At 45.2% G+C, this 27241-nt stretch overlaps 1 protein-coding gene across 2 annotated transcripts in view; it reads left to right on the top strand.

Annotated features, from left to right (window-relative positions):
• The window catches only part of PELP1 (proline, glutamate and leucine rich protein 1), a 244783-nt gene that overhangs the window by 95189 nt on the left and 122353 nt on the right, over positions 1–27241 (top strand). For both annotated transcript variants that reach the window (XM_069216298.1, XM_069216299.1), the window contains one exon: positions 22051–22167. In XM_069216298.1, the coding sequence (XP_069072399.1) occupies positions 22051–22167 (117 nt within the window). The remainder of the gene's footprint in view (positions 1–22050; positions 22168–27241) is intronic.

Below are 27241 nucleotides of genomic sequence, written 5' to 3'. Positions count from 1 at the left end.
AAGAGCCAGCACTCTCGTGGGCCTGAGACAAAAGCCTCACCCAATCAGGATGGAGAGCTTTAATTGCCTAGCCACCTTTGTGATTGCGACCCAGGCCTCTCCAGATGGTGGAGATGATCCCCCCCCGTCCTGACCCTACCTAAGAAGACTAGGAAAAAGAAGAGTTGCACCCGCAGAAGAGGAAAAGAAGAAGCAGAGGACCACTCCAGACTGTCTGTGATCTCAAAGGGCTCTGCCCAAGAAGCCAACTTGTTCTGCCTTCCATAAAGACTCAAGTCTTCCACGAGCAGCTGACCTGCTGAGAAACAGAACTTCAAGGAAAAAAAGACTGCAGCTTCTGGAACCCCAAATACCCAACACATGAAGTGACCACTGCACCAGAGGTCCACGACCCGAGGTGAAGCCAACCAATGGGGCCAAAGCAGTTTCCCAGCTGCCCAGAGACTGAGTCCATTGTGGTCTCACCCATCTTGGTATCACCCATGATGCCTGCAGCCTTTGTACGCAGTCCCCCCTCTCCAGCAGCCTTGTGATGAGAGAAAATCCCACACCTCCAGCATCCACTGCACCCGTCACCCCTGACCCTATCTAAGATAGGTCACTGGTGCAAATGACGTCCCTCGGCTCCTAAGAGCTTGAGTCCACCACTGCTGGACTCCCTGACAATGCCTGCAGCCTCAACACCCAGGATCCCCTGACTGCGAGTGCTCCCAGACTAGAAAACCCGATGCATAAGGACACCCTTGCACCCGTCGCCCCTTGGCCCTGGAGAAAAGGACCAAAGGTGCACCTACGACCCTGAGCACTCCAAGACTACTACCTACCTGCTTTGTTGTCCCTGACAGGCTTCCTAGCCAGAGTATGCAGCCTGTTTGTCACGAGTTCTAACTCCCATTGAGAACTACTGGGCACCCGATGCCGGTGTGACCTGCTGGTGTGGTTCTGCTCAGTGACCAGTACTTAGCTTTGCTTCCTGAGCAAGACCTCATAAGTTGTTGTTAACCCTGTGTTTGCTGAACATTGTTTTCCTCCATAGGATAACATTGAGAGAACTCTGAAAATTGCACTGTGTTGATTTCTGAAACAGCAAAGTATTCATGCTTAAGTCTACTTACTCGATTATGAAGTTCTTGGTTTTGAAACATATATAGAAAGAATTGGTATGTTTCTAAATTGGTCTCAGATTTATTCTTCTTTATTGCCTCTGTGAGTACAACAGATGCTTAGCACTACTCCCTGAAAAGCCTAACTGCTTGCCCACACTACCCCAAAATAGAGCATTAGTCCTATCTGCTTTTGCCTCTGCAAACAAATTTGTGATCCACAGGACTCTCTGCACAGTGCACTTTTATTTAGTGCACCGTACAGAGAGCCAGCTTCCTGCATAGTTCCAAAGACGCTATTAGCATTACTTAACAACAGTGGCCACATCATCCATATAGTTTGCATTTGTGTGGTAGTGGTGTTACTTTTAGGGTAATAAAGGTGGTGGTAGTAATTAACAAGGAGTGCCAGGATCAAGCACCGACCCGGTGTGAGGAGAGAGAATCCCGGATGCTTAATAACATTATTAGGGTGGTGGTCTCTGGGTGGCCAGGCAATACCACAATTAGCGTCTGTGAGGTATTCAGGTAGTGCTTGGTGACAAGAGCAATGCCTCAGTTTATTTCTGGGAGTGTGCATTTTGACTGATGCAGTTTATCGCACTACATGTATTCATGTTTGACACCCCACAGTGCTATGGCCTTGGTGATGAATTCCGATGTTGTAACCGCCAGTGCTGGTCTATTTCTGCATTTAACACATTTACAGCGCTGGTTCGCTCTCCTGTGGCATCTGTCTCACCACTCAATTCATTCCACTCACTGGCATTCTCCCTCCCACAGCTGGGCCTGGCCTCTCGTCCGCCCACATGCACCTGGTTGGCTCTTGCTGTCTTTCTATATTTGGCTGGATACCTCATAATGCGGCCCATGATGGCCTCTGTTCTGTGCTGCCAGTTGACCGACATGCTTGGATCCATTACTGCTGTTCCATCCCTCTGCCACAGGAGCTCGTATCTTTTGCGGACATCTTGGCCTCTGGCTAAGCTCAATTCCCCAATTAAAGTTGTTTTTTTGTGGGTTCTTTTTATCTGGATTAATGTGAGGTACAAGGCAAACATTCTTGATTTAATTATGGTGATTGGTCAAGGGTATCACAAGGTGCCCTTAGAATTATCATGGCTATAAACTGGTCATTGAATCCAAACCGCCATAGGGTTGCCGTTTAAAAAGGACCACTTCACATGGTCAAAAGCCTTTTTGTCATAGAGTGCCAACAGTATAGCAGTGACCTTCTTCTTAGTCTCCATCAGGTGAACTACTAGTCGTAAATTATCATGTCTTGTGACCTTTTAATGAATCCCGGTTAGTCGGGATTAATCAAGTCGGGCAATACCTCTTCCAGTCTTTTAGCCAGAATTTTAGAATATAATTTTGCATCCAGATTTAGAAGAGCAATAGGTTGATAGGCAGCACATGATTGGGGGTTCTCCCCTGGCTTAGGAATGAGCGTTAGTAGGGCTTCTTCCTAAGTAGGAGAGATAGTATGGCCTTCCATTACCTGGTCAAAGAGCTCAGTGAGGCGAGGGGTCATGTCTGAACCAAAGGTTCTGTAGAAGTGAGCACCAAGGCTGTCTGGACCGGGTGATTTGTGTAGAAGAGGAGAGTTAATAGCTGCCTTTACCTCTTTGGAGCCTTGAAAAAGTCACATGGTGTGATGAAACACATGGTGGCTGTTCATAGATGGTTTGACTGGTTATACAGTTTGATGAACAAAGATTGACTGATGGAAGAATCTGGCAACATGATGTTAGGTGGCATGTGTAGCTGCAGATACACATGCTGTGCATAGTCCGCCGTCTGGTGTTGGGTCGGAGTGTTACAAGTTGTTTTTCTTCGAAGAATTATTTTCGAGTCACGAGTCCTTTTCGCTCCGTGTTTCGGGTCGGAAAGTTAGTCAGAATCAACGGAAAATTCGTCGGTATTGTTTCGTTCGGTATCGGGATAGTTAGGGCAAATCGACACCGAGCCTTAAAGAGCTCCGGTAACCCTTCGGGGTATTTTCGATCCCCCGTCGGGGCCTGGTCGGCCCGACCGCATGCAACATCGAGACTGATGGAACGGACCCCGTTCCGATTCTGTCCTAAATGCCACAGTAAATATCCTTATACAGACCAACATTTGGTCTGTAACTTGTGCCTGTCCCCCGAGCACAAGGAAGAGTCGTGTGAGGCCTGTCGCGCGTTTCGGTCGAGAAAAACGCTCAGGGACCGAAGAGCCAGGAGGTTACAGATGGCTTCCACGCCGACAGGACAACAAGGGTTCGAGGAGGAAGGAGAAGAAGAAACTTTCTCCATCCGCGATTCAGATTCCGAAGAATTCGACGTCGACGAGCAACCAACCGTGAGTAAGACGTCGAAAGAAAGAACACACGAAAAAACAGACAAAGCCCAGGGGATGCCACTGCCAACAGGCCATGGCTCAACCCATAAAGTAGGTGACCGTCCATCGGCACCGAAAAAGGGCGAGCTGGTGCCGAGATCGTCCGACTCAGGTCGAGACACAGGCACGCAGCAATCTCGGGACCGAGAAAGTGCCACACAAAAGGGTCGACACTGAGACAGCGGCACCGAAGCTGCTCGGCACAGAGACAGCGGCACCGAAGCTGCTCGGCACAGAGACAGCGGCACCGAAGCTGCTCGGCACAGAGACAGCGGCACCGAAGCTGCTCGGCACAGAGACAGCGGCACCGAAGCTGCTCGGCACAGAGACAGCGGCACCGAAGCTGCTCGGCACAGAGATAGCGGCACCGAAGATGGTCGACACCGAGAGGGTACGACACCGAAAAAGAGAAAGATCTCGTCGGAGCCGAAAACAACAAAAGACACGGTTTCGGTGCCAAAACGCCCAGCAACCGAACCGAAAGCCAGTTCCTACTCAGAGGAACAATCACTGTCCTCCCAACTACAAAGACACAGATTTGAGGAGGAATTACAAACAACGGATGTAGATCACACACAAAAGCGGATCTTTATACAAAGTGGTACAGGGAAGATCAGCACTCTTCCCCCAATCAGAAGAAAAAGGAAACTAGATTTCCAACAACAAGAAAAGACACCACAAGCAAAAGTGGTAAAGAAGGTAACTCCACCACCCTCTCCACCACCGGCAACTCATATATCGCCGGCACAGACTCCGCCACAATCACCAGCACATACCACCATGAGCCAAGATGATCAGGACGCATGGGATCTCTATGACGCTCCAGTATCGGACAATAGCCCTGAGTCGTACCCCACTAAGCCCTCACCACCTGAGGACAGTACAGCATATGCACAGGTGGTAGCTAGGGCAGCAGAGTTTCATAATGTATCGCTAAACAAATTTTTAAGGAGCCAGTTAAAAGCAGAGCAATAACTCCAAGGGTGGAGAAGAAATACAAGGCACCGCCCACAGACCCTGCTTTTATTACATCACAACTGACCCCAGATTCAGTTGTCATAGGAGCAGCTCGTAAAAGAGCCAACTCGCACACATCAGGCGACGCACCACCTCCTGACAAGGAGAGCCTCAAGTTTGATGCAGCGGGGAAAAGGGTTGCAGCACAAGCTGCAAATCAATGGTGCATTGCCAACTCGCAGGCACTCCTAGCGCGATATGACAGAGCCCATTGGGACGAGATGCAGCATCTCATCGAGCACCTCCCCAAAGAATTCCAGCAACGGGCAAAACAAGTGGTTGAAAAGGGACAGAATATATCCAACAACCAAATCCGTTCTTCTATGGATGCAGCAGATACAGCTGCAAGAACAATAAATACTGCTGTAACAATAAGGAGGCACGCATGGTTGCGCACATCCGGCTTCAAACCTGAGATACAACAGGCAGTGCTCAATATGCCGTTCAATGAACAGCAATTGTTTGGCCCAGAAGTGGACACTGCAATTGAAAAATTAAAAAAGGACACTGACACAGCTAAAGCCATGGGCGCACTCTATTCCCCGCAGGGCAGAGGCACATTTGGCACATTTCGCAAAACTACTTTCAGAGGAGGGTTTCGAGGTCAAGCCACAGAAGCCAGCACCTCACAATCAAGACCACCTCCCTACCAGGGACAATATCAAAGGGGTGGCTTTCGGGGCCAATACAGAGGGGGCCAATTCCCAAGAAACCGGGAAAAGTTTCAAGGTCCAAAAACCCCCTCCAAATAAACAGTGACTCACAGGTCACACAACCCCTTCACACAACACCAGTGGGGGGAAGACTAAGCCAGTTCCACAAATCATGGGAAGAAATAACAACAGACACTTGGGTCTTAGCAATTATCCAACATGGTTATTGCATAGAATTTTTCCAACTCCCTCCAAATGTCCAACCGAAATCACACAATATGTCAAAACAGCATATAGACCTTCTAGGACTAGAAGTTCAAGCATTACTGCAAAAAGACGCAATAGAATTAGTACCAAAAACACAAAAGAACACAGGAGTTTACTCACTGTACTTTCTAATACCAAAAAAGGACAAAACTCTGAGACCAATATTAGATCTCAGAACACTAAACACCTACATCAAATCAGACCACTTTCACATGGTCACGTTACAAGACGTAATACCACTACTGAAACAGCAAGACTACATGACAACGTTAGATCTAAAAGACGCGTATTTCCATATACCGATACATCCCTCGCACAGGAAATACCTAAGGTTCGTATTCAAAGGAATACATTACGAATTCAAAGTGTTGCCATTCGGAATAACAACAGCACCAAGAGTCTTTACAAAATGTCTAGCAGTAGTAGCTGCACATATCAGGAGGCAGCAAATACACGTGTTTCTGTACCTAGACGATTGGTTAATCAAAACCAACTCGCTAACAAAGTGTTCACACCACACAGATTATGTTATACAAACCCTTTACAAACTAGGTGTTCGATGGCATCTGTCGCTGTAGATACGCATGTTCTGCAATAGCTCGCCATCTGGTGTTGGGCCGGAGTGTTACAAGTTGTTTTTCTTCGAAGAAGTCTTTCGAGTCACGGGACCGAGTGACTCCTCCTTTTGTCTCCATTGCGCATGGGCGTCGACTCCATCTTCGATTGTTTTTTTTCCGCCATCGGGTTCGGACGTGTTCCTGTCGCTCCGAGTTTCGGAACGGAAAATTAGCTAATTTCGGAAGATTTTCGTCGGTATTGTTGCGTTCGGGATCGGCGTACTTAGATTCCACACCGCATCGAAGATCGAAGAGCTCCGGTGCCCTTCGGGGTAGTTTTTCGATCCTCCGTCGGGGCCTGGTCGGCCCGACCGCGTGCTGAAGAACGCCGATGGAACGGACCCCGTTCCGTTTCTGCCCCAAATGCCACAATAAATACCCCTACACAGACCAACACTTGGTCTGCAACCTGTGCCTGTCACCTGAGCACAGCGAAGACACCTGCGAGGCCTGTCGTGCGTTCCGGTCCCGAAAAACACTCCGAGACCGTCGAGCCAGAAGACTTCAAATGGCGTCCGCACCGACAGCCCAACGGGAGTTCGAGGAACAGGAAGAAGAAGGTACCTTCTCGATCCAAGACTCAGACTCCGAAGGATTCGACGACACACAAACCGTGAGTAAGACGTCGAAAACCACACAAAGAAACACTTACAAGGCCCAGGGGACGCCACTGCCACCAGGCCATGGCTCCACCCATAAATTCGGTGACCGACCGTCGGCACCGAAAAAGGCCAAAACAGTGCCGAGATCGTCCGACTCCGGTCGAGACACCGGCACGCAGCCTTCTCGGGACCGAGCAAGTGCTGGAGACAAGCCTCGACACCGTGATGCCGGTGTGGACACGGCTCAACGCCGAGACAGCGGCACCGAAACAGATCGACGCCGAGAGGTTTCGGCCCCGAAAAGGAAAAAAGTCACCTCGGAGCCGAAAAAACACGCAGACAAAGTTTCGACGCCGAAACAAACTGCAAGCGACCCAGCTTCAGGCTCTTATACAGAAGAGCACTCGCTAACCTCCCAAATGCAAAAGCATAGGTTTGAGGAAGAGCTACAAGCAACTGATGTGGACCATACGCAAAAGCGTATCTTCATTCAGCAGGGGACAGGAAAAATAAGCACCCTTCCCCCCATTAGGAGAAAGAGAAGGTTGGAGTTCCAGACGGAACAAGCACCACAACCAAAAGTGGTTAAAAGAATTACACCACCACCCTCTCCTCCGCCCGTGATTAACGTTTCACCAGCACAAACTCCATCACACTCCCCAGCTCACACCACCATGAGCCAGGGTGACCAAGATCAGGACGCATGGGACCTATACGACGCCCCAGTGTCAGATAACAGTCCGGAGGCATACCCTACAAAGCCATCTCCACCAGAAGACAGCACCGCGTATTCTCAAGTGGTGGCTAGAGCAGCACAATTTCACAACGTAAGCCTCCACTCAGAACAGGTCGAGGATGATTTCTTATTCAACACCCTCTCCGCCACCCACAGCTCCTACCAAAGCCTGCCTATGCTCCCTGGTATGCTCCGGCACGCAAAAGACATCTTTAAGGAGCCGGTCAAAAGTAGGGCAATCACACCAAGGGTGGAAAAGAAGTATAAGCCGCCTCCTACGGACCCAGCTTTCATCACTACACAGCTGCCACCAGACTCTGTTGTTGTAGGAGCAGCTAGGAAAAGGGCCAACTCTCACACATCTGGAGATGCACCACCCCCAGATAAAGAAAGCCGCAAGTTCGATGCAGCTGGTAAAAGAGTCGCAGCACAAGCTGCAAACCAGTGGCGCATCGCGAACTCCCAGGCACTACTTGCGCGCTATGACAGAGCCCACTGGGACGAGATGCAACATCTCATTGAACATCTGCCCAAGGACTTCCAAAATAGGGCGAAACAAGTGGTTCAGGAGGGACAGACCATCTCCAACAACCAGATACGTTCCTCCATGGACGCTGCAGATACAGCTGCACGGACAATTAATACATCTGTAACTATCAGACGGCATGCATGGCTCCGAACGTCTGGATTTAAACCAGAGATTCAACAAGCAGTTCTCAATATGCCTTTTAATGAAAAAGAACTGTTCGGTCCAGAAGTGGACACAGCGATTGAGAAACTCAAAAAAGATACGGACACTGCCAAAGCCATGGGCGCACTCTACTCCCCGCAGAGCAGAGGGAATTACAGCACATTCCGTAAAACGCCCTTTCGAGGGGGGTTTCGGGGTCAAAGCACACAAGCCAGCACCTCACAAGCAACACCGTCCACTTACCAGGGACAGTATAGAGGAGGTTTTCGGGGACAATATAGAGGAGGGCAATTCCCTAGAAATAGAGGGAGATTTCAAAGCCCCAAAACCCCTACTACTAAACAATGACTCACATGTCACTCACCCCCTCCACACAACACCAGTGGGGGGAAGAATAGGTCATTATTACAAAGCATGGGAGGAAATCACTACAGACACTTGGGTTCTAGCAATTATCCAACATGGTTATTGCATAGAATTTCTACAATTCCCTCCAAACATACCACCAAAAGCACAAAATTTAACAACACACCATTCCAATCTCCTGGAGATAGAAGTGCAGGCACTATTGCAAAAGAATGCAATCGAATTAGTGCCAAACACACAAATAAACACAGGAGTTTACTCACTGTACTTTCTGATACCAAAGAAGGACAAAACGCTGAGACCAATCCTAGACCTCAGAGTAGTAAACACTTTCATCAAATCAGACCACTTCCACATGGTCACACTACAAGAAGTATTGCCATTGCTAAAACTACACGACTACATGGCAACTTTAGACCTCAAGGATGCTTATTTCCATATACCAATACACCCATCGCACAGGAAATACCTAAGGTTTGTATTCAAAGGAATACATTACCAATTCAAGGTACTGCCTTTCGGATTAACAACCGCACCAAGAGTCTTTACCAAATGTCTAGCGGTAGTCGCTGCACACATAAGAAGGCAGCAAATACATGTGTTCCCATATTTGGACGACTGGCTAATCAAGGCCCATTCGTTCATACAGTGCTCAAATCACACAAATCAGATCATACAAACCCTCTTCAAACTCGGGTTCACCGTCAATTTCACAAAATCCAAAATTCTGCCACGCAAGGTACAACAATACCTGGGAGCCATAATAGACACATCAAAGGGAGTAGCCACTCCAAGTCTACAAAGAATTCAAAATTTCAACACCATCATACAACGCATGTATCCAACACAAAAAATACAAGCAAAGATGGTATTACAACTCCTAGGCATGATGTCATCATGCATAGCCATTGTCCCAAACGCAAGACTGCACATGAGGCCCTTACAACAGTGCCTAGCATCACAGTGGTCTCAAGCACAGGGTCACCTTCTAGATCTGGTGTTAATAGACCGCCAAACTTACCTCTCGCTTCTGTGGTGGAACAACATAAATTTAAACAAGGGGCGGCCTTTCCAAGACCCAGTGCCACAATACGTAATAACAACAGATGCTTCCATGACAGGGTGGGGAGCACACCTCGATCAACACAGCATACAAGGACAATGGAATGTACATCAAACAAAACTGCATATCAATCACCTAGAACTTCTAGCAGTTTTTCAAGCACTAAAAGCTTTCCAACCAATAATAGTTCACAAATACATTCTCGTCAAAACAGACAACATGACAACAATGTATTATCTAAACAAGCAGGGAGGGACGCACTCCACGCAGTTAAGCCTGCTAGCACAAAAAATCTGGCATTGGGCAATTCACAACCAAATTCGCCTAATTGCACAGTTTATACCAGGGATCCAAAATCAACTCGCAGACAATCTCTCTCGAGATCACCAACAGGTCCACGAATGGGAAATTCACCCCCAAATTCTGAACACTTATTTCAAACTCTGGGGAACACCTCAGATAGACTTGTTTGCGACAAGGGAGAACGCAAAATGCCAAAACTTCGCATCCAGGTACCCACACAAACAATCCCAAGGCAATGCCCTATGGATGAACTGGTCAGGGATATTTGCTTACGCTTTTCCTCCTCTCCCTCTCCTTCCTTACCTGGTAAACAAACTCGGTCAAAGCAAACTCAAACTCATATTGATAGCACCAACTTGGGCAAGGCAACCCTGGTACACAACGCTGCTAGACCTATCAGTGGTACCCTGCATCAAATTGCCCAACAGGCCAGATCTGTTGACACAGCACAACCAAAAGATCAGACACCCAGATCCAGCATCGCTGAATCTAGCAATCTGGCTCCTGAAATCCTAGAATTCGGGCACTTACAACTTACCCAAGAATGTATGGAAGTCATAAAACAAGCAAGAAGGCCATCCACCAGGCACTGCTATGCAAGTAAATGGAAGAGGTTTGTTTGCTACTGCCATATTAATCAAATACAACCATTACACACAACTCCAGAACACGTAGTGGGTTACTTGCTTCACTTACAAAAATCTAACCTAGCTTTCTCTTCCATTAAGATTCACCTTGCAGCAATATCTGCATACCTGCAGACTACCTATTCAACTTCCCTATATAAAATACCAGTCATTAAAGCATTCATGGAGGGCCTTAGGAGAATTATACCACCAAGAACACCACCTGTTCCTTCATGGAACCTAAATGTTGTCCTAACTAGACTTATGGGTCCACCTTTTGAACCCATGCACTCCTGCGACATACAGTTCCTAACCTGGAAGGTGGCATTTCTCATCGCCATTACTTCCCTGAGAAGAGTAAGCGAGATTCAGGCGTTTACTATACAGGAACCTTTTATACAACTACACAAAAATAAAGTCGTCCTAAGGACCAATCCTAAATTTTTGCCAAAGGTTATTTCACCGTTCCATCTAAATCAAACAGTGGAACTTCCAGTGTTCTTTCCACAGCCAGATACCGTAGCTGAAAGGGCACTACACACATTAGATGTCAAAAGAGCATTAATGTATTACATTGACAGAACAAAGAACATTAGAAAGACTAAACAACTCTTTATTGCATTTCAAAAACCTCATGCAGGAAACCCAATTTCAAAACAAGGTATAGCCAGATGGATAGTTAAATGCATCCAAATCTGCTACCTTAAAGCTAAACGACAGCTGCCCATTACACCAAGGGCACACTCAACCAGAAAGAAAGGTGCTACCATGGCCTTTCTAGGAAACATCCCAATACAAGAAATATGTAAGGCAGCCACATGGTCTACGCCTCACACATTCACCAAGCACTACTGTGTAGACGTGTTATCCGCACAACAAGCCACAGTAGGTCAAGCTGTATTAAGGACATTATTTCACACTACTTCCACTCCTACAGGCTGATCCACCGCTTTTGGGGAAATAACTGCTTACTAGTCTATGCAGAACATGCGTATCTACAGCGACAGATGCCATCGAACTGAAAATGTCACTTACCCAGTGTACATCTGTTCGTGGCATCAGTCGCAGTAGATTCGCATGTGCCCACCCGCCTCCCCGGGAGCCTGTAGCAGTTTGGAAGTTACCTTCAATTATTTATATATGTATCATCTCAACCTTAAATAGGTGTATACTTAGTCACTCCATTGCATGGGCACTATTACTACAATTCAACTCCTTCCTCACCCTCTGCGGGGAAAAACAATCGAAGATGGAGTCGACGCCCATGCGCAATGGAGACAAAAGGAGGAGTCACTCGGTCCCGTGACTCGAAAGACTTCTTCGAAGAAAAACAACTTGTAACACTCCGGCCCAACACCAGATGGCGAGCTATTGCAGAACATGCGAATCTACTGCGACTGATGCCACGAACAGATGTACACTGGGTAAGTGACATTTTCATTCTCCATCAACTATGCAAAGTCACACCTTTTGCCTCGTCAAACACAGCAATACTTAGGAGCGACAATCAACACAACAAAAGGGATAGCCACTCCAAGTCCACAAAGGGTTCAACATTTTCACAAGGTGATACAAGCTATGTATCCAACACAAAAGATACACGCAAAGATGGTATTAAAACTCCTAGGCATGATGTCCTCATGCATAGCCAATGTCCCAAACGCAAGATTGCACATGCGGCCCTTACAACAGTGCCTAGCATCACAATGGTCACATGCACAGGGTCAACTTCTAGATCTGGTGTTGATAGACCGCCAAACATACATCTCGCTTCTATGGTGGAACAGTACAAATTTAAACAAAGGGCGGCCTTTCCAAGACCCAGTGCCACAACACGTAATAACAACAGATGCTTCCATGACAGGGTGGGGAGCACACCTCAATCAACACAGCATACAAGGACAATGGGACGTACATCAAAGAAAGTTTCATATAAATCACCTAGAATTGTTAGCAGTATTTCTAGCGTTGAAAGCATTCCAACCAATGATAACCCACAAATACATTCTTGTCAAAACAGACAACATGACGACAATGTATTATTTAAACAAACAGGGGGGAACACACTCGACACAGTTGTGTCTCCCAACACAAAAAATATGGCATTGGGCAATTCACAACCACATTCGCCTAATAGCACAGTTTATTCCAGGGATCCAGAACCAGCTAGCAGACAATCTCTCTCGGGATCACCAACAGGTCCACGAATGGGAAATTCACCCCCAAATCCTGAACACTTACTTCCAAATTTGGGGAACACCTCAAATAGATCTATTTGCAACAAAAGAAAACGCAAAATGCCAAAACTTCGCATCCAGGTACCCACACCGCGAATCTCAAGGCAATGCTCTATGGATGAATTGGTCAGGGATATTTGCGTACGCTTTTCCCCCTCTCCCTCTCCTTCCATATCTAGTAAACAGATTGAGTCAAAACAAACTCATACTAATAGCACCAACATGGGCAAGACAACCTTGGTATACCACACTACTAGACCTGTCAGTAGTACCTCATGTCAAACTACCCAACAGGCCAGATCTGTTAACACAACACAAACAACAGATCAGGCATCCAAACCCAGCATCGCTGAATCTAGCAATTTGGCTCCTGAAATCCTAGAATTTGGACACTTAAACAAGAGTGTATGGAGGTCATAAAACAAGCTAAAAGACCATCCACTAGACACTGCTATGCAAGTAAATGGAAAAGATTTGTTTGTTACTGCCATAATAATCAAGTCCAACCATTGCATGCATCTCCAAAAGATGTAGTAGGATATTTACTACATTTACAAAAATCAAATCTAGCTTTCTCTTCCATAAAAATACATCTCGCAGCAATATCTGCTTACCTGCAGATTACTCATTCAACTTCCCTATTTAGAATACCTGTCATTAAAGCGTTTATGGAGGGCCTAAAGAGAATTATACCACCAAGGACACCACCTTTTCCTTCATGGAACCTCAACATTGTCTTGACAAGGCTCATGGGTCCACCTTTCGAACCCATGCATTCTTGTGAAATGCAATACTTAACGTGGAAAGTTGCATTTCTCATTGCCATCACATCTCTAAGAAGAGTAAGTGAAATACAGGCGTTTACCATACAAGAACCATTTATTCAAATGCACAAACATAAGGTCGTTCTAAGAACAAATCTAAAATTCTTACCAAAGGTTATCTCACCATTCCACTTAAACCAAACAGTGGAATTGCCAGAGTTCTTCCCACAGCCAGATTCAATAGCTGAAAGAGCACTACATACATTAGACATCAAAAGAGCGCTAATGTACTACATTGACAGGACAAAAGAAATTAGGAAGACAAAACAACTGTTTATTGCCTTTCAAAAACCTCATACAGGAAATCCAATTTCAAAACAAGGTATCGCCAGATGGATAGTAAAGTGCATCCAAACCTGCTATCTTAAAGCAAAAAGAGAACTGCCTATTACACCAAAGGCACACTCAACCAGAAAGAAAGGTGCTACTATGGCCTTTCTCGGAAATATTCCAATGACCGAAATATGTAAGGCAGCAACATGGTCTACGCCTCATACATTTACTAAACACTACTGTGTAGATGTGTTATCTGCACAACAAGCCACAGTAGTTCAAGCCGTACTAAGAACTTTATTTCAAACTACTTCCACTCCTACAGGCTGAACCACCGCTTTTGGGGAGATAACTGCTTACTAGTCTATGCACAGCATGTGTATCTGCAGCTACACATGCCACCGAACGGAAAATGTCACTTACCCAGTGTACATCTGTTCGTGGCATTAGTTGCTGCAGATTCACATGCGCCCACCCTCCTCCCTGGAAGCCTGTAGCCGTTTAGAAGTAGATCTTGAACATTTGTACATTTGTAAATATATTACATTAAACCTTCATTTTGTACATACGTATTTATTCCATTGCATGGGCACTATTATTAGCATACACAACTCCTACCTAACCCTCTGCGGGGAAAACAATCTAAGATGGAGTCGACGCCCATGCGCAATGGAACCAAAGTGGGAGGAGTCCCTCGGTCTCGTGACTCGAAAAGACTTCTTCGAAGAAAAACAACTTGTAACACTCCGACCCAACACCAGACGGCGGACTATGCACAGCATGTGAATCTGCAGCGACTAATGCCACGAACAGATGTACACTGGGTAAGTGACATTTTCCTTATACTCCCAGCATGGAATAAACTCAGAACGTGGACTGGGATTAACCTGACTGTTTCTTCTTGGGTTTATTACTTTCAATCGTGGATTGTTGTGGACTGTTTGATTTATTCATGTGATACATGTGCTCCTCTGGTAGCACATGTCTTGTTGCCCTGGGGTAGTAGGGCACACTAACAATTCACCACCCATTCAGCAATATATGGTATTTGTGATATTGTGAGATGCACAGAATGTGCAGTCGATCATACCACTACTACCTGTTAGCGAGTCTCTCTACATGATTTAACTTCTGATTTTGAAGGACTCAAAGGTGGCTTTAATGTCTGTGTTAAGTTCTTCACGTAATTCATTCTTGATGTCATGTAGTGAAGCAAGGAAGTCATCTTTCGTTAGCACCATGCTCTCTACCGGGTCAAAGTAGCTAGAGACTCTATTGGATGGTAGCTTCTTGCATGACATAGAGGCAAGTCCTGGTTTGTTGTGGCAGCTGTGCACTTTCTGGGTGGAGCAATGTGGTCACCCTCATCAAGTAGAGGCCCAGAACTAGCAGCTGCCCCAGGGACCAGTAGAAGCACCACCTTCACCGCTGCACCTGTGTGACACACCCCTGGCCGCATCTCCTGTTCTAAGCACTATCTATTGCTCTTATGCTTCCACGGGGTGTAAGTATCGCCCCGGCCTGCAGGACATCCTCCTGGGGCAGGAGGGTATCATCCCTGCTGCCACGGGTCCACCAGTTGCATTTACCTGCTGCTCTACTCATGCAGGTGGTTAATCAAGCTGAGCGGTTTAGTCTTTAAGTAGCCCTCTTATGACTGCCTTCGATCAACCTCGCATTGCACCATGTCGAGGTCAGGCAACTCCGGATTAGGCCTTCGGTTCCGCCCAATCCCCAGGAGCAATTTATGGACTAGCTGCCTGCGTCTGACAAGACGGGTCTGCGCAGCCCCCCGGCAGTCCTCTAGTTTCGCTAGCAGTCGGTCCCCACGTAACAACACTCCCCCCCCACCCCTGCTCGTCACCTTTTGGGCGGCATCTGTGCCTCCGCCCACAAGTAGGTATCGAGCGGAGCTTCTGTGGATTATTTCCACTCGCCATGTTTGTTGGCCACGCCTACCCAAATCCAAGATTTTTAACAGAAACACCGGCTTACTGGCTTTCCCTGGGGTTGACTACCACCAGTCATTAGAATAGTATGTAGGATGTTTGCTTAAAACTGCGCACATAAGGGCTTGAAAATTTGCTTTGGCTTTCAAAGGGTCATCATAGAAAGATTATTTCTATGTATTTGATATACAGACGAATGTCAGAAACAAACATTGATACCAGACCTGCCAGAGGAAGCCTGTCAATACTGAATATCGTAGTGCCTCAAGAGGAGCCCTGAGGAAGACCTTGAGGGAGTGGTGTGTCAGTCAAGTGGAAGGAAACAGAGCAACCTATGCCACTACTGTGCCTAAACAGACCTAGTAACACAGAAACAGCAGAGTTGCCTTGGCCCGTGATTTTTCTAAAATTATCTGTGACCAGGACAGTTTCTGTGCTGCAAGACTTCTTGGTTTGAGTCCAATCCACAGACCCTCCACCTTTGAACGATACTGCTTTGACATCTATTCAAAATGGGACGACTCTTCAGTTGGTAGTAGCCATCAGAAGAACAAGTAAATGCTTTTTCTAGTGGATACTCTACCTACTCGCAGTTTCTTCACTGCCCTCCATTCTCCCCATTTTGTGGAATGTCCTCATTTTAATGTCTAGAAAGGTCTTAAGCTAGTGATCAGCACAATTACAAACAATTGTTTTATGCTCTGTGTCTGAGGGTGCTGAAAATGTAAAGCAAGAAACTGATTTCCGCATGCGTGCTCGGGCTTATATGCGCCCTGATCTGTCACCTACAGGGAAGCAGGGAGTCGGTGCAAAATTGCAGAAGCCACCTATCGGTGTGCTGGAGCATTGCTGGAAAATTCTCTGCAACCAGTCTGGCGCCTGAGGTATCTATAGTTAACTAGAGTATACAATAGATAAATTGTTACTGGCAGTGCTTAATTTGAGCTGGTGGTTGATGATGGGAACTACTGACACTTATTTTGGGGGGCTGGCACCTATTAACATACTGCAAAACTGCCACAAAGGGAGAAAACAGGAACCTGCAAGAGTGAGAAAAACGGGCAGGGAGTGTCTGCTAGTGGATTAAACACTACCAGCCTTGGTAATCGGCACTCCAAGGCTTAACTTCACCGGCCGCCTGCTTCTGAGCAGATCTTTGGCACCCCCACTCTTTTTTCACGAGATAAGCACTGGTTACCAATCTTAAGTAACTTGTTAAAGACAAATGCCAGGTGTGTTTTGGAGTATGCAGATACTTCTCCCTTGAAATTATGTCCTATTGCTGCAACATCCACATCTGAGGGTCTCTGTGTTCAGGTTTGAGGTGTAGCAACCTCTGCTGAGCATGGCTTTTTGATGGCGAGTACCTGTCTGGTTTCCAGGAGACTGTGAAGGTGATGGATGTCTTACAGGCTTCAGTACCCAGATCTATGTTCTGATGCCAGCAGGCTGAAGGAGGAGCGACAACATTTACACTTCCTCAGAGACAAGGGTTTCTTCAACAACAGCTTTTTTAGGACTCAAGTCCTAAGCAATATCATTGCAAGGGAGAGTGGCCCCAGGAGGGGTGCCTCTGCCTCTATGCAGTGACTTCCTTGCCATCCCACCAATACTCCTTCCCTATTCACACAACATCTGGTTGCGGGGGCAAGACTGAGGCTCTTCCGTTCTTAATGATAAGAAATAACCGCCAACAAATTGTGCTCTCTATGGTTCAACAGAGTACTGTCTGGAGTTCTACATTACCAAACATTGCAACTCACTGCTCTGTCCTCAGTTGCGACCATTTATGACTGCTAAAGGAGTAGGTAAATGTGCTGCTATCTAAAGGGGCCATTGACTTGGTGCCTCCCTGTACTTCTGGAACCCCAAAAAGGATGCAACTCTGTAGCTGTTGGCGACACTATCACATTCAACTCCTACATCCTGTTGGAACACTTCCACGTGATTACTCTGCAATATATTGTCCTGCTTCTCCCGAAAGGGATCTATGTGATTGCTGTCGACCTCTAGGATGCCTTCCTCCACATATGTCCAGTCCACCACCCTCCACCTGTGCTCTGTGGTAAGTAGACTACAATACCAATTCAAAGTTCCTCCCCTTGGGGTCACCAAGGCTCCCAGGATATTTACAAAATGTCTAGAATGTGTGCAGAAACGCCACTCACCTCTTTCTTTACCAAGACAGCTGGTTGATAAAAGAGCAGCAGCAAAGAACATTGCCTAGCACACAAGCAAGCAGCAGTGTATTCATTACACAGATTAGGCATCTCTTTCAATGCCCAAAAAATTCCCATCTCCAGCGTCCGCAGGTTCAGACGTTTCTATGGTCTGTTTTAAATCTGATAACCGGGAAAGCCTATCCCAACCAAGAGAGAGTGATGGTTTTTCATAAGTGGCTGCCTCTTTTCAGACACAGTATCCTCTATTGGTGAGGAAGATAGTGAGACAGTTGAGATAATAGCTTAGTATTACAGTAAACCACATGCATGGTGTTCCTACTGAGGCAGTGGTCACAAGCTGCTGGTTACTGGCAACACCTAATGTAGGTACAGTCCTGAGTTCAGCACACCATCCCTTGGTAAAACAACAAAAACTTCTTGGTGGTGTGCTGGCCTTTTCTAGTTCCAATTCTGCTGGTGACTAACATGGATGAATCACTTACTGAGTGGGGAGCATAACTTAACCACATCACTGTACATGGTACTTACGTGCTTCAATATCTGAGTTACTGTATTAGCTACCTCGTTCGAGGCAAAACAGACCTAAACAGGATGATAATATGACTGCTTTGTATTGCATCCAGAATGGCGGGAAGGGCACCCACTCACCCTAGTTCTCTGCACTTGCCCAGAATAAAAGGCATGGATAATTTGGCATCACATTCAGTTCCTAACAGAATATCCACTGGGGTTGACAATGGCATTGTAGACCTGCAACCAGACACATCAAAAAGTCCACAAAATGAGGATTAATCCCAAAGTCCTCCAAAAAAGACTTTCCCCACTAAGGCTCTCCCACCATCAATCTGCTACCCAGCCTGGTAAATGGCAAACTTCACCCCCAGGAACCCAAATCACAGTCCTTGGGCAATGCACTATGGATGAACTAGTCAAGAATATGTCCTTATCCTTTTCTTCCCCATATCCCATACAAAATGAGGAAACTGTCAACGATCACCCTATTAGCACCAACATGGGCCTGACAGCTTTGATACTCAATGCTTCTGGAGATGTCTGTGCATCCACACTAGAAACTACAGTGGAGGTGCGGTCATCTCACTCAGCATCAGGGTCAGCTCAGACTTCCAGATCTCAGGAAATTGAATCTAGCTATCTGGCAACCATATCTTAAAGCTTGGTTACCTGGAGCTTTTTTGAGGTGTATATGCAAATCCTGAGTGAGGCGCCTAAACCTCCCACTCCCGCTTCTTATGCAACTGTTAAAAAGGTTTGTCCATTGTTGAATTATAACCACACAGCCTCACCCTTGCTCCCGCCACCCCCTGCAAATCTCGTTTTGGTGCAGGATAGCACTTGTTGCATTTGCAATAACAAGTTTGGCAAACACTTCTAACAGTCAACCTCTATCTGAGGTATATGCAAAATAGGGAGCAGTCTCCTAATTTTAAGATTTCTGTTATCAAGAACTTCATGGAGGGTCTCAAGTGTCACCCCTCCAAAAAACGCTTTCAGCACCCACTTGTAACCTTAATTCTGTTTTCATCAGAATTATAGGTACTCCATCTCTGTGTCATACCATTTGTGCCATGGATGTTAGCTTTTCTAATAGCCTTCACAAGTGTAAAAAAAAAAAAAAAGTGACCTACAGGTTTTGACTATAGAGCAGCGGTTCATTCTGGTTCTAAGAGATAGGGTGGTCTTGTAGACAAAGCCAAAATTCCTACCCAAAGTAGTTTTCCCCTTTAACGTTAAGTCTTTACTATTGCTCATCTTCTTTCCAAACCCAGACTATATGGTTGAAAGGCCATTACTCACATTAGATGTTAAAAGGCCACTTATATAGTACATTGACAGGGCCAAATCCATCTGTAAGACAACTCAACTGCTTGTGGCGGGCCTTACATGGGTAACCTAAATGCCGCAGCAGGCATTGTTAGAAGGAATGTATTCGGACATGCTACACTATGTCCAAGCTTACACAACATGTACGTCAGTGATCATTCTGCATGCAAATTGGGGGGGCAGTATGGCTTCTATGTCAAATATTCCTTTAGCAGACATTTGTAAGGCTTTTACATGTTCAACGCCACACATGTTCACTACCAAACCTATTCAGTAAACACTACTTTGTGACCATTTGCACCCTTTACTGTCTAAACAGAACGTGTGTCTATTGCTACACATGGAAAATGTTACTTACTTGGTGATCATCTGTTTGTAGCATGTAGTGCTGTAAATTCACATATGTTGACCTTACTCCCAGAAGCTGGTGATAATCACAGATGTTTTCATTATAATTGTGCCCTAAAATGCACAGTACCTACTGCTGAGGAGAAAACAGTCTGAGTTAGTCACTGTCATGGTGCACTGCAGGTTTAGGGTAGAGTCACAACAGACCTCGTGACTCAACTACAGCTTTGAAGAAAAACAACTTGCAAACATCCATAACCAACACTATATGGAAAGAGTATACAGAGCATGTGCATCTAAAGCACTAAAGGTTACAAATAAATGGTTGCAGGGCAAGAAATAGCTCCTTTCTTTTACAACTCCGACACCTGTTTGCCTCTGACTTTCCTTATTGAGCTCTCTTGGAGCTTGTCTCACACCAGTGTTTTGGGTTTGATATGCTTGCTATAAGAGCTTTATTAATAAAGCATAGGAACGCATTTAGTGATTTAAAAAAGTGAGTTGCTGGGAAAGTTGTAGTTTCTTTGTATGAAGATTTTTTTAAATGAGCCAGAAGTCCATTTGAAAGGCATTGTTTGGCATTTGTGTATATATGAGTTGTGTGTGATGGGGAAAATGGAGTGGTGATCCATCCGTTCCAGGGTGTTATAGATATTGAGAGATTAGTGAAGGGATTGAGAAGATGAGGTATAATATTTTGAGTGTATGGTAGAAATGACTTTGGGGATATGTTGAGTAAAATGTCCCCTATGTAAGTGTTTGTGTGATTTGCTAAACTGTTTTGTATGAAGTCCCATGAAGTGTTGGGTTGCATGGTGTTTTTGAATTAGGTGGGACTGATGTTTGGATTGGTGTAGAGGCAAGCAGAGAGGGTTTAAAAGTAGGTATTCTGGTAAGAGGGTTTGCAGTAATTGAATTCTGGTGTAAGTAATGCAGAATGGCACACCCTTCTGAGATGCGTGTGATTAACATTGTGTCCTGTTTGGTTTATTTGAGTGGATCTGTTGCCCATTTGGTAAGAGACCAAGGGCCAGATGTATCATTCGATTTTGCACTCGCAAACAGCGAAATCGGCCGTTTGTGATTTGCAAAATCCAGGTCGCAAAGCAATTCTGCAAAAAATCGCAAATTGCAATTTTTTTATGAAGAATGGTATTTTGCAAGTGCAAAATACCATGTCCAGCAACCAGGTGGTAACCTGGTGCAAAATTTAAAAATGCAGTAAAACTGCATTTTTAAATTTGGAATGTAAAGCACACATGCCCTTTTGGCATGTGTGTCCTTTACATGTCTAAAAAAAAAAAAAAAAAGGGGGTGCAGGAGAGGGGGGCTTAGGCCCCCAGCACACCCTGGCCCTTTGCTTTTCTCAAATTGCGATTTCTGTTTCAGAAATCGCAATTTGCAAAAATGCAAATAATTTGCAGCTATGGACCAACAGGCCCATAGCTGCAAATGGGCCCTGTATCGCAATTTGCGATTCGGTAATTGCATTTGCGATTTTTAAGAAATCGCAATTACCGAATCGCAAATGTGATACATGGCCCTTTGCGAGTCGGTAATTGCGATTTCTTAAAAATCGCAATTACCGAATCGCACTGGGCCAGATTCATACATCTGGCCCCAAAAGTGTTACTGTGTATGTGAGTGTGTTAAACATGATCAAATGTTGATATGTAATATAGTGGTTTGTGAATGTTGACTAGGAGGCATGTAATCTATTGGGATTTTGATTTTAAGGTTGGAGTGATAATGGGGGCAGACTACAAGGGGGAGAAAAGCATCTTATCTACCTACAAAAAGTGGTGCAGAGGTTCTGGCCCCTCATTGATCCTTTGTAAGAAAATCTTATCATACATGTCCCTATATTAGGGCCCTGCCCCACTATCCCTCCCAAACACCTTTGTTGTTTCGGTGGCCTGTTTGTGATGATAGACTTAGATTTAATTTCTTGTTTTTTGTGTTCCGCAGGTGTGGAGCTCGACTGGTACGCTTTGCGAGTGTCATGTGCAGGCTTTTCTCACAAGTTCTGACTGGATGGAGTATGTTTCATGACTCTGCTGTTCCTGGCCAGGAAAAGCCTTACAGGTGAGTGAGGAAATAATGATTAGTTGGTTGCGGAGCAGACTGATAGAACGATTAGAGGTCTCTATAGCAGACTGTTGGTGGCAAGAGAGTTGGAAGTTTGAACAAATGGACCCTTAGGTGGCACTGGTGAGTGGGTGATCACATTAGTATTGCTCAGTATGTAGAGAACCAACTGCTGTAGATAGAGTTGTGCAGATTGTGATAACATTCAGAGAAAGGCTATAGTGATAGCAATATAAAGCCGTGAGGTGGTGTCACATGACAAGCACTTTAACTGTGCACTTGAAATACCCAACCAGAGCTCTGTTAGTATTTTTAACTTGGCTTGTGAGCCTTTTTGGAGGTGCATGATCTTCGGTCTACGAAGGGGACCAGAGAAGTGTTTTAAACGTGGGGCTTGAAAATTGGTTTTGAAACCCAGCCAAAAGCAGACGAAAGTGCCTTTTGACTGCAAACAAATAAATGGTCATATTTCCTCTTCCAGGATGCCAGTGCAGCCTACGTATTTAGGGCAGTTTGGAGTTTAGTTATTTATAGACCTAAATATAAATTATTAGCATATTCAATCCTTGAGTTTACATAAATTTGAATTATACTTTGGGGGAGGTGCACTGTTATAATGGCATTTATCTTTTTTTACTTGTGTAAGTTAGTAAAATACGTCTTAAGCTACAGTATTTACTTATAGGATTTTAGAAAATATTCATCATTCAGCACTTCATGATTTTTTTCAAAATAAATCTTTATTGCATTTTAAGTTGAAAAATGAAATACAACCAAGGAATAAAATAAACAGTAAAAGTTAAAATCAAACTGCAGTCGACAATAAGCATGGTGTTAGAGGAAAGTAGGCAATTAATGACATAGGATCCAAAAGGGCAGAAGGAGCATGTGAAGACATTAAACAAATGATCTAGTGTGATAACTCCTCAGCAGGGTACATGACAGCCGGACATTCAATTAGTGCCAAAAAAAAAACTTTATTATACAAAAGACATTCAGACCTATAAGGCAAGGCCCAGTTGTGTAGGGTATAGGGATGGCCTTATGGCGGGTCAAAACTGTGCTTTCAGGAAAGTGGGCGAGGTGTTGAAGGAGTGATGACAGACAAATATCAAGATTGGATAAAGGGGGACCATATGTCCTCTGAGCTGTCCTGTTGGTCCTGTAGATGATTTGTTTATGGGAGGCAGCAACTGCCATCTCGCACATCCAGTCCATATGCTTCAGTGGTAACCATTGATTCCAATGTCTCAGAATGGCCATTGTGGCCACCGAAAAAGAGATGTTTGTTCCAAAGTTTGGTGTTTTGAGTTGTCGCCAGTAGGTCCAGCATATTGGTGAGGAAGATCAGTTCCTGGTAGAGGCGGAGATGTAAAGCATTGGAAGTTTTCATGGTGTGTATAACTAGGGTACAGTAAACCTGGTGAAACTTACAGGAGTAAACAAGGTGCACAGTGTCTTCCTGGGGTGTGTACATCGCAAAACAAATGGGGGCAAGGTTAGTTTGGTGTAGTCTGTGTGGAGACCAATGAAGGAGTTTGAAAAAGCTGATTTTTAGTCTTGCCTTTTTGGAGCCCTCTGTCATGGACATCTAGACGTTTGTCTCAATCATTTTCTGGGTACTCTTTGGCCAGCCTGCCTCACCATTTCTCTCTCGGAAGTGACCTGAGTGGTGACCCTTGAGTAACGTTTTTGTTAGACATTGGCCCTCTCTGCAGGTTAATCTGCAAACTTTTTGGCTTAACTTTAATGTTTTCTGCATCTGTTCTTATTTGCCTTTAGGCCTCTATCAATGCTAAGCAGCGGTAAAGTGTGCAAAGGGCTTGTGCTCTTGTCTTTAGACATTCTACAATTGGCTTACTCCCAGATGGCACATTTAGTTCACTTATAAGTCCCTAATGAAGTGATACTGGCACTGGGTAGCCTGTAAATGAATCACTACTAATGGGCCTGCAGTGCATATTTTGCCACCCAATTAAGTAGCCCTTGAAAACATGTCCCAGGCCTGTCCGTGCAGCTTGTGTTCGCAGTTTTAAACCACCGTTTTCGACCTGGCAAAAATAACTTCGTGCCAGCCTAAACTTTTCTTTTTAATACATATAACTTGCAGGGTAGGCCCTAAACAGCTCATAAGACAGGGTTCATTGTATTTTTTAAAAAGTTGGATATGTTCATGTTTACATGTCCTGGTAGTGAAAACTATTAAATTTGCTTTTCACTACTGCAAGGCCTTACTCTCACATAGGATAACATTGTGTTATCTTATATGTACTAAGTCAATGGTTCTTAACCTGGGGACTGAGGACCCCTTGGGGTCCGCAACTATTTTATAAAATTTAATATTCAAATGATACATCACCATTAAAACATATTTACAAATAAAGAAGCAAAATTGGAAATGTGAAAACATTTTCTATAGTTGATTGTGAATAAAACAAAATATTTCAATATTTGAGTATTTCTTTGGTGTATGTCTGTTTTTGTATTTTTGTGTATTTTGTTGAGGTTCAAATCGAAATTGCTTAAGCTGGGGGCTCGCCAGCTTCCAATGACGACTCAGTGAGGGGGTCCCTGGTTTCCAGTAATGATTCACTGGGGGTCCAGAGAACACAAAATGTTAAGGACTGCTTTAGTAAGTGATAACTTATGATTGGGATGAGCTAGGAAGGTTATGTTTGGTGTCTGAAGAATCATAGTTTAAACCCCTTTTTAATAATAAAGTTGGATTTTACGTTACAATTCTGAAAATGCCACTTTTAGAAAGTTGGCATTTTCTTGTCCTACCTATTTGGTGCCTGCAGCCTGTTCCTGGGTCACATGACTCGGTGTAGTTGACCTTTGTGTATTCCTTCTAAACAGCATCACCAAGGAGGGTCTGGGTATTGGCAGTGTGGGGCATCACTGACTTTATGGTGGGGCAGAGCCGTCCCCTACCACAGTTGCACTTCAAAGACACTAGCTCAGCTCACACACAAAGGAGTTCACACTAGTCTGTTGTGCTCCCAGACAGCGTGGGTCCAGGCCAGGGAGGCAGGAAGTTCCAGCACATCTGTAGGGGTAAACTCCGGATCTTATCCCACTTCAAAGCGGACTCCAGATATAAAAAGGGGACTCTCAGACCCACTTTTGAATTAATTTCTGGATATGTGGAAGACTCAGAAGGAGGACTGCTTTGTTGCCCTGCTGCAAGGAGGACTGTCCAGCTGCTGTGTTGCCCTGCTACCTGAAAAAGGAGGACCAGACATTCACCTTGCATCCAGGACCACCAGAGTGACTACAAGGGCTAGTTGGATGACCTACATTTTTGAGCTACAGTGTAACAAGCTCCCATGTCTGCCTCCACCTGGATACTGCCTGCTAGGAGTCCCAGCCCCCAAAGTGGTGCCTGTCCAGTACTGGACTCTTAGAAGTGGGGATAAAGGAAGTGGGGTTAAAGGTGCTCTGCCAGTCCATCAAACCAGACGCAGCCCTCGCAGCTCCTCATTGGAACCAACACAGCTCAACACAACTCGACACGGACCTCGCATTGCAGCCTTCAAAGTGCCTCATCGGGATTAACACAGTGTGACACAACTCGATGTAGGATCTGCAGTGCTCCTCTGAACCACTGCTGTGCAGTGCAACACCCCACATCACTTGCATAAGGTACAATTCTCAGCAGGTCTACTGTGATTCTTTTTTCTGGCCCATCGCTCAATCACAGTCTACCTGGATTCGGGACCTTGTCTGGCGTGACCAGATAACCACAGTTGGCCCCTTGGGCTTTTAACAAGTATTTTTACCTAAAACTTTAAAAGTGTATCTCTGGTTCTACTAATTAGATTTGTGTTGTTTTGGTGTCCGTTTATTAAAATGTACTCTATTTTTTAAATAGGTGTGGTTTTTTTCTTGTGTTGTGTTTTTTCACTTTTAAAGTACTGAACAAATACATTACGCAGTGCCTCCAAGTTATGCCTGACTGCTTTTGTGGCAAGGTACCAGAGGGTTAAGTAATTAAGTTTATTTAGTGATTTTTCTTGGTTTATCCTCGCAGTTTTGTACAATCCTGGGACAACCCTGTGGAGGAGCTCCAATGACTCAATAAGTCATGAATAATGGAAGCGAGGAGGGAGTCTCAGTGGCCACAAGGCTCCAGACACCTAGAGAGACATTTGTAGGTATCACCATTGTTGTCTGGCATTTAGGTGGAATTCTCCTGCAGGGAAAGACATTATTTAAAATCCCTGTTCTGAAGCAGCAGTTCTACTTTGAGAATGATTTCATTAGACCAGATCTCCCAGTGGACTGATGGACTGGTTTAACACCTGTTTGATTAGCTTTTTGTCCCAGATGGGGACCTTTTCATGCAAGTAAGCATGTACCTGAAGGTGCTTATGAGTTACCTCCCAGATCTTCATTGTTATCCACAGTAGTGGGTTTGTGGTGCACTCCCCAGGAATAAGGTCTTAAAATAGGTCGGGCGACAATCTGGATCCAGTCCGATCTTTTCAACTCCCTTGAGAAGAAATAGGCTAGATGCACCAGCCTGGTGAGCTTTGTAGTAGAGGTTCATATCTGGGAGTTGGACGCCTCCTATCCTCCTCTAGTTGAAAAAAAGCCATGGAGAGGTCTCTGTCTGTCCCAATCATAGTCTTTGGACATCTTCTTTAGTTTCAGTAGCCCGTTTCTCTGGATAGCCACAGGGATCACACCCAACAAGTAGCAAGGCGTTATAACAGTTTTGGTCATCTGACAGTGCCCAAAAGAGACAGTCAAGGTAGGACCATTTCCTAAAATCCATAGCTGTGGTGATCAGTAAAAGTTAAACATTTTCTTGGGCTGTAATGAAAAGATAATTTCCATTCTGAACCCTAGGTAGGCTATCGTGCCAGCCACCTATTGACAGAGGGAGTCTGCCATCAAAGCCAGGGGTGTTTGTTAGTTCGGGGGGAATGCCTCACATTTCTCCCAGTTAGACTTGAACCCTGAGAACAGCGCTAAGTGAGCAATCATTAGCAACACAAAAGGATGATGGCCGGGGTGCTGAAACTTTTCAAACACTCACCCCAAGTCACAGATCTGGGTTAAGTCC

Source organism: Pleurodeles waltl, chromosome 12 (assembly GCF_031143425.1).
Source record: "Pleurodeles waltl isolate 20211129_DDA chromosome 12, aPleWal1.hap1.20221129, whole genome shotgun sequence".
Taxonomy (NCBI): domain Eukaryota; kingdom Metazoa; phylum Chordata; class Amphibia; order Caudata; family Salamandridae; genus Pleurodeles; species Pleurodeles waltl.
This window is presented reverse-complemented; position numbering and strand designations above follow the sequence as displayed.